Below are 12,904 nucleotides of genomic sequence, written 5' to 3' on the forward strand. Positions count from 1 at the left end.
AGCTGGGCAAGCTGCGGGCCTGGAGGACAGAGACTTGTGAGGAACCCAGCACACCACCGCCCCGCTGTCCCCGCTGCCAGCCCCCCCACACCCGCTGCGCTGCCGGATGACCCGTGGCCCCGGGGAGGGCGCAGCGGGGAGCGCGGGCCTGGGGCTGCGGGGGTGCCGTGCAGCGGGGGCGGCGGGTCGGAGGCGGGGGCGCCCGGCTTCCCCGCCCCTCGCGGCCGCTCCCTCCCGCTCGCCGCCTACTTAACCTGGCCCGCGGCGGCGGCGCTCTCACTTCCCGAGGTCCGCGTCCTCTCGCTCCATGGCGCTCCTCGTGCGGCTGCTGCCCCTCGCCCTGGCGCTGGCCCTGGGCCCCGCCGCCACCCTGGCGGGCCCCGCCAAGTCGCCCTACCAGCTGGTGCTGCAGCACAGCCGGCTCCGGGGCCGCCAACACGGGTAAGCCGGCCGCCGCGCCGGGGGTGGCCGCGGGACGGGCCGGGGGCGCAAGGGACAGAGCGCAAAAACGCCGAGCAGGCAGCACGGGGAGGCCGGAGGGACCGGCCCTGCACCGGGTGAGGGAATGAGGTGGGGGACCTGGAGGGCAAGCCCGTGGCACAGGCTTCGTAGAGGAAGGGGTGGGAGAACTGAGCGGCAACACCGGCCCTCGGGACCAGAGCACCGGACGACCGAGGCTTTCAGCTTCCTCTCCCAGGGGTGGGAAGGGGGAGTTGGCGGCCGTGCCCAGAATAACCGTGGAAAGGTGGCCAGGGCAGAGAGGAAGCCCACCCGCAGGGCACATGGTCCAGTGCAGCCAGGGCCTTGTCCAGAGAGCGCCTACAGATGTGGCACTGGAGCGGCACAAGGTGGCACCGTCCAAAGCCCATGGGCTCCTGTTCACCTGGTCAGGCTCCACGCCCACCACCTGGCTCCAGACAGTGCTCACCAGGCACCCCAGGGGCCGAGCGGCACCTCCTCCCCTGCCAGATGAAGAGCAGAATTCCGTGGGCCTCACGCACGCTGTGTAGACTGGGAAACTGAGTCCAGAGAGGACACATCCCTTTTCTCTAGTCCTGCACTGGAGCCAACACTGGAATCTGCCTTAAAACACTAACTGGGATCATAAATGTGGCACATGATCCTCGCAGATATTCCTTTGAGACACTGACACTGATGTGTTGGCTGAAGGAGGCAAACCCAGGCAGAGGGTCTGACCTGGTAAAGACACCAGCCCAGACCCAGGCAGGGACAGGTGATATTTCTACATCCCAGACTAGACCATCCCGCTTCACACTCACCCGGGCTTTGCCATAGCTTCCAGCCCGTCCCGTTGCACCAACTCTTTTTTCACAAGTAAGTAAAACCATACGTGGATAGAGTCATGCCACTGGGTCTGGCATTCTAACCCAGGTGGTGCCCTGGGCACATGACTGGGCAGACCTGTACTCAGGTCAAAACTCACTGTTGGGGGTGACTACAGGTGACTTCAGAGGCCTCACCATGCCTTGGCTCCCCACCCTTAGGAGTGCTCCAGGGGTGGGTGCTGGCTACCCCCCACAGAGAGCAGTTGTCCTAGTTCCCTCTGCCTTGGGCTTACCTGGCCTTTCAGGTGCCCAGGGCTGCGGGGAGGGGGATTTCTGCAGACTGGCAGGGTGAGCTGTGGCCTCAGTGCCCTCCTGGAAAGAGTAGAGCACGGGAGAATGTCCTGGGGTCTTTAGGGAAAGGGGAGAATCACCTTCGACTGTGGCTGTGTGTACAGAAGGGTGAGGGGGCAGCTCAAAAAGTTGAGGGGGATCATAAGAGACGTAAAAGTCAAAAAGTGTGCGACTGGCATCTTCATTGTCTCTGCCCAGCTCACCTTTCCCCTCTTGCCTTTCTTGCCAAAGAAGCATGTTCTGTTTGGGTGCCGCAGTCTGCGTGGGAGGTTTCTGTTCCTTCTGTACGTTAGCCACTAAGTCAGGAGAAGGTCCCGATAGCATGCCGAGCAGTGCTGTCCCCCAGAGTGGGATCTCCATGCACACCACAGTGAAGCTTCCCCAAAGGTGTTGTCAGGGCTCCACCAAGAGTCATCTCGATAGAGAAGCTCCTTCCCTTCAGAGCTCAGAAGAGACAATGACCAACTGAAAAATAGGACTTTTTTTTTTTTTTAACAAGGCGAGTGCTCTTTGTTATGGATTTCAGATATTAGCTCAACTTCCTCTGCACCCCTCTTCCCCATGCCCCTGCAGGCCAATCCTGTTGTTTTGCTTCTTGGGGGGTGCAAAGGAAGGCCTCTAGGAAGGCCTATGGAGATCGGGGATGGGCAGAATGGTCTGGGAAGTCACACACACACACCCTCCCCAGTAAAGTGTGGGTGTGCAGGCAGGTGAACTGTGACCAAACGCTTGCAGGCACGGTTGCATTTCCTGTGATCTAACTGTCCCTGAGAATTCCGAGGGACTGCCTGGCCTTGCACATAGGTGTGGCACCCTGTGCAAAATGGGTAACCCTGTTCAAGCCCCAACCCTTCATTCAAAGTGAGAAGTGGCGGAGAGGGAAGAAAAATCTGCTCTTTTCAGGCAATGCGGCATGCTCCAAGACGTGTAGGAGAACTAGGAAGTGTGCCTTGCCCACGGACAGCGTTTTATCACCCCACACCCCCATCTCCACCACAGCGCGGGAGGTCGGTCGTTCGTGTTCCCATCTTACAGGTGGGGAAACTGCAGCTTAGTGGGATGGAGTGACTTAGTCCCAACATGGGAAGCTGTTCGGAGAGTAGAGACTATGATGTGACCTCTTGACTCCCAGCTGCATCCATGTTGCTACAGGGAGGGGAAAAGAAATACGGACAGAGAAGTAGAAACGCATTTGCACTTTTTTTTTTTCAACGTTTTTTATTTATTTTTGGGACAGAGAGAGACAGAGCATGAACGGGGGAGGGGCAGAGAGAGAGGGAGACACAGAATCGGAAACAGGCTCCAGGCTCTGAGCCATCAGCCCAGAGCCCGACGCGGGGCTCGAACTCACGGACCGCGAGATCGTGACCTGGCTGAAGTCGGACGCTTAACCGACTGCGCCACCCAGGCGCCCCCGCATTTGCACTTCTGACTCCCAACATCCAAAACTGGACTGGATTTCCTGAAGCATTTGAGTTTCTTTTTTTTCTTTTTTTTAATGTTTATTTTTGAGAGACAGAGCAGGAGTGGGGGAGGGGCAGAGAGCGAGAGGGAGACACAGAATCTGAAGCAGGCTTCAGGCTCCGAGCTGTCAGCACAGAGCCCGATGTGGGGCTCGAACTCACACCAGGAGATCGTGACCTAAGCTGAAGTCAGACGCTTAACCCACTGAGCCACCCAGGTGCCCCAAGAAGCGCTTGATTTTCAAATCCGAGTTGAACAGCAGAACTGTTGTGCTGGAGGCAGAGGGCCCAGAAATGGCTAGGTCATTTCTATTAAACTTCAGCCTAGATTTCCTGTGTATACAGCCCACCCCTCCCCCCGCTGCTGTGAGTGGGAGCCACCCCCAGCCTCTGCTCCTGTCTCAAAGGGGCCGCAGCAGTGGAAACTCACTCCACAGAGGAATGTTAGAGCCACATCCACAAGAGACTCACTGAAGATTCGCCAGCCGCCTACGGAAAGTTGCAGGGAATTCATCGACAGTAATTGTTTCCTGCTTGGGCAGATAGAAGAACTTCTGAGGGTGTACAGCAATAAACAGTACCTAGGGCTGGAGTGTGGCCAGCGGGGACTCTCCAGGGGTTATTTGGGGACGGCTGTAACCTGTGAATCCCAGGCGGCAAACAGAGGAGCAAGGTGGCTTCGGTTAGAATCCTCTGGAGACTGTGGGCATCTGGTCAGACCCAGCTAGGACTAAGGGGACACGGGCTTACCTCCCTGCCAGCCTGTGATTTGCCGCCCCCCCCCGACTTCCCTTGCCCTCCGCTTCTTATGCCGACCCATGAATATTTAGTGTGCCTCTTTGGCCCGTGCACCTTTGCCTCCTAAGCCACAAACTGGACAAAGAAGTGACCTCCATATGGTAGAAGAGAGAGGGCAGAGAAGCAAAAGGTCAGTGCGCCCTCCTACCTAATAACCCGATTCTGACTTTTTGAGAGCTGACCGCGTTCCTGTAGCTAATATGATGGGGATGGTAGGTGTAGCTGTTGCTGCAGTACCCATGGCCTCCTGGCAACAAGTGATGATTGCTAAGCACGTTTTTAAAGTGGAGGTGATATATAAAAATGACACCTGAATCTCTCAGGACACAGAGGTTTTGTGGAAGCCCTCAGTCTCTTCGCTTTGTTTTCCTCCGACTTGTGGTTCAGCCGAGGAACTTCCTGCCTCAGGTCAGGGAGACCCCCTCCCAATTGTCTCCCGCTACACAGCCACAGCTAACTCCTTTCCCCCGGGGCTCCTAATGAAGATCCTACCACTGCGTGGCCCGAGCATGGTTTGGGTCACGACTCCATACGTTGGTTAAAAGACACACCAACAAACCCCCCCAGCTCTGGGAAGGGGGGCTTCTCAGCAGAACCCTGGGCGTTGCACTGAGCTTTTCCAGCATTCCCGAGAACTCCTCCGAGTGGGTGGTCCCAGCAACAGTATCTTCAGCAAGGTCATTTCCAAGCTCTTGCTTCACCCTGACCCAGTGCTGGGCCCCATGTAGAACGTAAAAGCGAGAACAAGGCAGCGCACCTACCCTCAAGGGTCTTTGGGGGGGTAATTGGAGAGAAGAAAGATATGTACTCTGATCAGTTTTGGATTCTGTTTGGTACCAAGCATCAAACAAGGGCCGTATTTTGGGGTAGATTTGCACAGGAGAGGGTCACCTGGGACACTGGAGGAAGCCTTTCTGGGGACAGTGGACTCAGGCAGGGGCTTAAGTAGCGAATGGCTGAGAGTCCATTGGGAGAGTGTCGCCTACCGAGGTCCTCACCTCAGCCAGCATAGTAGTGTTCAGAGCCAGGCTCCTGGCTTAGGGATGTGGAGCATGTCTGTGTGGAGCTGCCTAGGAGGTGCCGGGCTCAGACTTTGGCCTCCTCTCATGACAGAGGGGCTGGCTATGTGCACTGGGATGCCCAGTTAGAGCCTGTGGACATTTTGGCTCAGAGGGGGGTTGGGGGTGCAGAGAAGGGCTGGGGGCTTCTCTCAAAGCTGCCTGGCTTCACAAACGTACTACTTAGCTAGCTTTCTCAATCTGTAATGTGATCTAAAAATGTTAAGATGCTTTTATTTACACGGACCCACTACCTATGTCAAAGGATACTTCCATGAAATTATGTCAGTGTGCGAGATACACTTTGACAGGGTTTAATTTGGTAGGAAACTTGCAGGGGAGCTCGAAATCAAGGGAGACAGTATCTGCCCCCGAGCCACCCCGCAGGTCCCAACACTGACATGACTGTGCCTTCTCCATATCTAGAACATTCTAATGACCCATTCTAAAACATTCCCATGACAATTCTAGAACATTCTAACGACCCATTCTAGAACATTCTAACGACCCTGGAAGGCCCACATGGCGGGAAGGACATGGTAGGCAGGTAGAGGTGCCGACCGTCCTGCTGACACCACTGCTTTTATTTCAGCCCCAACGTGTGTGCTGTGCAGAAGCTCATAGGCACCAACAAGAAGTACTTCACCAACTGCAAGCAATGGTACCAGAGGAAGATCTGTGGCAAATCAACGTGAGTATCTGTAAGCACTCGAGACTGCCAGCCACCTCAGAGGGCACACTGCACGTAAGCCAGTTGCAGGGCCCCTGGGCCAGGGCCGGCCTTCTGAAAGGTTAGGCTGCCTAAGGAGTCACGCAGATGCATGTGCAAACGTGTCACACAGCTGTGTCCTGGGGAGGGGCGCTTTTAGGAGGCTGGCCAACTTTTTTTTTTTAATTCTTTTTTTTTAATCTTTATTTTTGAGAGAGAGAGGAAAAATGACAGTGCAAGCAGGGGAGGAACAGAGAGAGAGGGAAACCCAGAATCCAAAGCAGGCTCCAGGCTCTGAGCTGTCAGCACAGTGCCCGACGCGGGACTTGAACCCATGAACAGCGAGTTTGTGACCTGAGCTGAAGTCGGATGCTTAGCCGACTGAGCCACGCAGGTGCCCCAGGAGGCTGGCCAACTTTGGTTTGCGTTTTTAAGGCTCCTGACAAGACTTGGATACATTCTTCAGGGCTGCTGTGGGATTATAAGCAGCATAAACCATCGTGTGTGTGTGCATGTATGTGTGGGCATGCTTCTCAATACTCACCAAGTGGTACAGAGTCAGTAGAGATGCCACTGACCTGTGTCTCTAGGAAAGAGAGCCCACTGGTGAACTTACACAGCACTCCTGCTCTGCAGTCATAAGGTAAACACCCCCAAAAGACTGGATGCCTAGAAACATGCATGTTATGAGGCAGCAAACGTGTTAAAAACATAGGCTCAGGCTCCCTTGCTTCAGATGCTGGCTGTGCCACTTAGTTGGACAGGCAGCTTCACCGTTGGAACCCTCAGTTGCCTCATCTGTCAAACGGCAACAACAAAGGACTGCCTTACAGGATCATCATGAGGATTGAATGAAGGAATGCATTTAAGGCTGAATAAGGTGCCTTGCATATAGTAAATGCTCAGTAAATGCTACCTGCTGTTATTTGCAGATCTAGGCCATGCAGACAGTGGTGAGAGTGCCAATGGGGTGTGGACCAGTGTGGTTACAACAGGGCTTTTCAGTGCCTCTGTCAGCATCCAGGGAGGTGGCATTCGCTCCAATTGTGCTGCCTGGTGGAAATAGGGTGGCATGCATGTCCTAACAGAATTCCTGGGAGGCTTAATCTGTTTTGGCACCAACAGTCAACCGATCTCAAAGCTGGCTCTCTGCTACAGACAGGAAGAAGTGCTATGAGAAACCTCCTGGGCCACTTTTGAGGGCCTGACCTTCCTCTTGTCTGCATACTAGGAGGATTAAGAGCTTCTAAGCCACTCTCTTGAACTCTTTCCCATGTTAGGGAATTTTAAATGTATTGCTTGGGACATTGCTTTTGAGTAGACTTCTCCTTCGGCTTCATAACCTGCGAAGGAAGGGAAAATGCTCTTTCCTGAAAATGTACATAGAAAAGAAATATCCCAGCCTGTGACCCTGACTGCTTTAGGCAATTATCAATCCTGGTATGAATCAGGAGAAGTTAGGGCTCATGGCAGAGCAGGGGAGAGACCGGCAGCTCCCTGGGAGCTTGTCAAGGCCAGATCCATGACAGCTGGCTCTCGCTTGACCACACCCAGCCTCAAAGGTAAGGGTTGAGTGAACTAAGAGGACGTACCTTCTGGGTTCAGTTGAGTAAACACCCAGCAGTGTTTGCTGCCATGGACAAAAAGAGATTAATGCAAATTCTACACCATACCTCCTTCCATGGTGTCCTTCCATGGTGTTTGTTACACAAACAACAAAAAAGTCTTTAGTACTGTTTGATTTTTCCCATGTGTGTGTATTATCTACTCGATGTAACAGTGAATTAATTACTTAATTAAGCATAGAGGTAGGCCGCACATAATTGCTTCTTGGAAGGTGACCAAAGACCTGTACCGAGCAAATAGCCCTTCTACATCTCGGAACCCTGGGTTTCAAGAGTTGCACACTTTTGTTAGTCCTGGTTTCCCTCAAGATGAGACCCAGCTGTAATGTCAAGCTGGCCTCGGAGTGGCATTGGCTGTGGTATTTTGTTCAGCCTTGTGTAGAAGCATTTGCCTGACCAGTTAACCGTAGCTGGGTAACGTTCCTCAGCAGTTCCTGGCTGATACCCCTGTCAACGATGAGTCATAACCTTGGCTTATTGGCTCTCAGTACCTACACCCTTCTCATCTATGTGACAGGACAGGGCATAGGCCGCATAGCTGTGTGTTGGCAAATGTTCTCGATGGCCCATTCTTCCCTCGGGGAAGGTCTGGCTTTAAGAGGGTGGTGATGTGGTAGCACAGCAACCTTACGCCAATGAGCACAGGGGAAGCCTGGGGTAGATAGGGAATGGGCGGCTAGGCTGTGGGGGGGAAAGTGAGGTGTAGCGTGGGGTCACGCGGCGCCCCATGCCCAGCCCCAGCCGTTGACCCGGTCCTGCAGAGGCAGAAGAGGTTGCGTGCGCATTCAACTCTTCCATGTGGCCTTTGCTTTGGGCGACTTCAAAAACAGGAAATGAGGATAGGAAACCATGAGTTGATATAAAACTTCATGATCCGGGACAAGAGGGTCCCTTCCTGGAACATCACATGCAACATCGGAGGAGCTGACCTGGAAGAGGTCCAGAGGCCTCAGGCAGGGAAAGGGGAGGCAGTAGAACGCATCCCCATTCTCAGAGACTGAGAAGGAGCAGCCTTGTGGTTCACATGTGTACATGGACCGAGACCCGAGAGAGAGCTACCATCTGACCCCCAGGAATTCAGTGCCAGAGGTGGCCACAAAGGGAGGGGCAGAGGGCTGTGTTGGCTGGAGCTGACAAGGGGTCCCTCCAGCCAAAATGGGTCCCTTGGTGCATTTGTTTGGGTGAAGACGAGAGTGGGAAATGGGGAACATAGTTGTGGTTGGAGCAGAGAGGACCGTCTCAGCATGGGGCCGACTTGGGCAGTGAGAATTTTTAGGGAAGAGGCTGGAGCAGAGGTGTGTGCTGGGGTGAAAGGAAGCCAAGCATCTCGGGGAAGGAGGCAGCCCAGGTCACCAAGGGGCCCAAGTCTGGAGGAAGAGTTTAAATTTGAAAGCAGACAAGTGGCACTAAACCCACGGCCTCTGGGTGAAGACTTTGCAGTGTCCAGTCACACAGAGACCTGGGACCCTGAAGCCACTTGTTGGATGCTTGGAGGCCCTGGATTCCAACTCCATGGAGGAAGGAAGGGGACTGGCCACACACTGTCCTCCAGTCAAAGGACAGAACATTGTCAGACGGAGGTTTTGCTGCATTTCCAAAAAGAGAAGAACCTGAGTCTTTGGTGCTGTTCGTCTAGCTTGCCATATGGATTTTATTACAGGAAGTGGTTACCAGTGGGCCCCTATTTAGCGACTTGAGTGAATTTTATTACTTGGAAATTCACATGAGCTTTTATTTCAGGTCCTAAAGAGCACCAGCACGATACAATAGCTAATCAAGCAAAGAGGGTTTGGGGGGAGACGGCATCCCATTCCGTGATTTCAGGCCCCAGTCTGATCAGTCACTGTAAAAACTTTATATGCAGCGGCTTGAGCAATGCTGCAGGAAACGGTGGTCAGGAAACCTCGCCGCCTCTCAACAGGCCTCCTTTGTGCGAGCCCCAGGAGAGGGAGGCCTGCTTAACGGCCAAGTCGGGTCAGAGTTGACATCACGGGGACGTAGCAGTCATCGTTGGAGCGCAGGCATCATAAACGTGGCACAGGCAGGGCCGGCAGGGGAGCCGGCAGTTAAGAGTGGTAGCTGTCCATTCTAAGAGTCTTGAAGTTATTTTGTGAGTAACACATCTCACGAGCTCAGCAGCCGGTTCTTCGAAGCCAAGATGAGCTGGCGGGGCACACCCCTTTCTCTGGGAGCAGCGTTGCTTTGCCCAGGGGCTGAAGTATGAATACTTCTTCAGCACTGTGTTAAGGCTGCAGCACCCAAGGCAGCGGGGGTATGGCCGAGCCTTTCTGTCAGCGGGCAGAGCCATTTCCAGTAGGTCTCACGTTGTCAGGGCACCTAGGGACATCTGCAGGGAAGCTGAACAAGAGCCCTCCTGTTCCTCCCCGTCCTGTATCCCACAGCCTTGGTCCCATGAGGAAAAAGAAGAGGATGGTCCAGGGACGCCAGGCTGTCCCCGGGCCCACAGCGGCACTTCCTTCCTTGTTTGATGTTCCTTGTGTAGTCACCTGGGATAAACCACTTCAAAATAACTGAGATCGGACGTAGACCAAACACCGGGGGTTCACCGGACATGTTGGCCGTACAGGTTTTCCTGAAGGTTCTCTCCCACTCTGTAAATTCCAAGGAGGCAGGTTAGCTGCCAGGGAATTTTGCTTGGGTGAGAATTTACACGAATCCATGTACCATCTGGGGTAATGTCCTGTGGTAGGTGAATACACCCCCGTAAAGACGTCCACGTCCTAATCCCTGAACCTGTAACAGTGTTACCTGACCAGGAAAAAGAGAGCCTTTGCCAACATGATTAAGTGAAGGATCTTGAGGGGGGAAGATTATCCTGGGTTATCTGGTGAGCTCAGTATAATCGTAAGGGTCCTTTTAAGAGGGAGGCAGGAGGGCAGAGTCAGAGAAGGAGATGGTGCAATTAAAACTGAGGTTTGAGTGATGGGACCACAAGCCAAGAAGTGCACGCAGCTTTTCCAGATGCTGGAAAAGACAGATTCCCCCCTAGAGCATCTAAAAGGAATGCAGCCTTTGGTTTTAGCCTCATAAGGCCGCTTTCTGGCTCTAACATCCAGAATTGTAAGACAATAAATGTGTGTTGTTGTGAGTCACTAAATGTGGGATTATTTGTTACTGCAACAATGGGCAGCTGATGCAGGCCCTGTCTGTTAAGTGCTATAGATGTGTGATGGGGGATTCGTCTATCACGATGTGATTTGATCAGTGGCCACCTGGGTGGCTTAGTTGGTTGAGAGTCGGACTCTTGATTTCGGCTCAGGTTCTGATCTCAAGGCTTGTGAAATCGAGCCCCACGTCAGGCTCTGTGCTGACAGCTTGGAGCCTGGAGCTTGCTTTGGATTCTGTATCTTCTCTCTTTTTGCCCCTACCCCTGCTTGCAGTGTGCCTCTCTCTTTCTCAAAAATAAATAAACATTAAAGAAAATTTAAAGGTGCTGTCTTCCTCATGAACCAAGCTGGACGCTGGTTGGTGATGGGGCCTTTGATGGTGGACAGTAGGTTAAACAAGCCCTTTTCATGGGGGAGCTCACAATTTTGATTTTGTACTGGGGGCTCAAGAAAGCTCAGCTGAGTTTCCAAGCCAGGAGGACAGGAAAGGAACCACTCCACATGGGCAGTCTGTGGGGGGGGGGGGGGGGGGGCGGGGGAGGGACAACTGATGTCTAGACCATACTGGGCTGTGTTTGCTCTGTGATTCTGCTTGGAAATCATGACGCGTTGAGCGGTTTACCTTCTGTCTCGGGCTGCGTTCCTTGCCCAGCCTACTTCCAGAGTCTGCTCAGTCCCTAGATGTTCACAGCCGTGACAGCCAGCCAGAAGTGTGCAGTGCACTTGGAGAGAGTGATTGTTTTAACTTATTATATTAACTGCTCGGAAAATGACTTTGGGGAGAGAAGTACCAATGCTTCTGTCTATCTGATCATGAGTAACTCTGGAGGGGAATGGCAGAGAGCCTCCCAACTGTCTCTATTCTTAGACCTTGGACCGATGCTGCCTTTGCCTTCCTCCTTTAAATGCCCCTCTAAATTGGGCACCTTTCCTCACCTTCTTCCTCAAATTGTTCTTCTGACCAGGGAAGCTGGAAGGAGAATATTAGTGTCTAATGGTCCTAGAGGATATTCTTTTTCTGATCTCAGGTCTTTACTTACTGGACTGTGTTAGGTCAAGGAAAAGCCAGGAGCCTCTCTTGAGAACAGCTTGCGCTGATGAGATTTGATTCAGAGACCAGTAGATGGTCCTCCCTGCACAGGGAGGCCAAGAAACTAGGGAGACGCAGATGGAGGCCCCCACAGTGTCCGTCTTTCCTGTGTTCATCTTAGAGAGACGGCATCAGCTGCACGAGCCTGTGAGGGTCCCCAGCCACATCTTCCCACGTGTGTTCTCCCCGGGGCCAGAGACCAAGGAGGACGCACGCTGGGCTGACGACAGACACTGCTCGTCCAGGAGCTCGGTGGGCTGTCTTCTCAGTCTGCAACTTCCAGCTGCCCTCTGCTTCTCTGGGGCCACACGGACCTGTCCTGAGAAGAGCTGGTATTGTGGGGTAGGGTTGGGAGTAGAGAAGTTGCCAGCCGAGGCAGCGTCTCGGCCCAGGAGGCTGTCAGGCTGGGGGTGAGGGGCATGGCCCGTGCCTGCGCACCTAGGGAGTGCCAAGGATGCCAGACTGTGGCAGCGGGAGTTGGGGGAGACCAGCAGGGCGAGAGGATGAGGAGAGAGCTTCCTGGCAGAGCCACACTCAGTTAATCAGGAAAAAGCCTTCGGCTGGCGGACTGAGCTCTGCTGGGGGTGACCCACGTCTAGCCGATGTGGGACGCGGCCGCAGAGAGCCCACGTGGCAAGGCACGGTGGGAAGGGTGCTGATGAGGGTAGGCTCTGGCCACATCAGAGAGAGCCCCTGGGTCCCCTTCATGTCAGATCGGTCTGCTTTTCCCCAGTCTGTATGTTGCCAAAAGCAATGGAGAAGGGATTAGACTCCATAAAATCCCAGGGGAGTCCTAGGTCTGTTCCTATCCAGCTGTGATCTTTTTTTTGTTTTTAACATTTATTTATTTTTGAGAGAGAGAGAGCATACGTGCTAGTGGGGGTGGGGCAGAGAGCGATGGAAGGAGAGGATCCCAAGCAGGCTCCAGGCTCTCAGCACGGAGCCCAAGGTACAACTTGAATCCACAAACCGTGAGATCATGACCTGAAGTGGAAACCGAGAGTCAGAAGCGTAACCTACCGAGCCACCCAAGCGCCCCCTAGCCAGCTGTGATCTTAAGACACCCTTTTGCCCCTGAACACCCTTTCAGCTCTCTGGTTCCATCCTAAGTATCCTTCTCCATGCTGACACTTTCCTGCTTAAGTAGGTCTCACCTCCCAGATGCTTAACCCCGCCCGTTTCTCCCCGATGCAACCCACTCCCCCCACACATGACCGTGTATACGCGGCCACAGAAACTAGTGAGTGCACACTTGAGTTGCTTTTCTCTGTCCTCCGTGAAATCCTGGTGAGGCGCCTGAGCTGTGGAGCTCTGTCTTGCTTTTTTGAGGTGGAACTCAAAAGGTTCCATCTGGATACCCTGAGAGAATCCATTGGCCAGCACAGCTGGGGGCTCC

General features: G+C 53.8%; 1 protein-coding gene and 1 long non-coding RNA gene across 3 annotated transcripts in view; one reads left to right on the top strand and one right to left on the bottom strand.

Moving 5' to 3' along the window:
• Positions 1-210: 210 nt before the first annotated feature.
• The window catches only part of TGFBI (transforming growth factor beta induced), a 33,052-nt gene continuing 20,358 nt past the window's right edge, over positions 211-12,904 (top strand). The window contains exons 1-2 of one of the 2 annotated variants that reach the window (XR_003969488.1): positions 211-441; positions 5,549-5,647. Coding sequence is in view for 1 of the 2 variants with exons in the window: in XM_030318663.1 (XP_030174523.1) it covers positions 308-441; positions 5,549-5,647 (233 nt within the window). In the remaining variant the exon portion in view is untranslated. The remainder of the gene's footprint in view (positions 442-5,548; positions 5,648-12,904) is intronic. The other variant, XM_030318663.1, reaches the window with a different exon arrangement.
• On the bottom strand, positions 8,970-12,383 carry LOC115516234. The gene is made up of 2 exons (XR_003969503.1): positions 11,459-12,383; positions 8,970-9,902 (listed from the first exon to the last, which is right to left on the bottom strand). It is a non-coding gene; the product is annotated as an uncharacterized LOC115516234 (long non-coding RNA).

Source organism: Lynx canadensis, chromosome A1, assembly GCF_007474595.2.
Source record: "Lynx canadensis isolate LIC74 chromosome A1, mLynCan4.pri.v2, whole genome shotgun sequence".
Taxonomy (NCBI): domain Eukaryota; kingdom Metazoa; phylum Chordata; class Mammalia; order Carnivora; family Felidae; genus Lynx; species Lynx canadensis.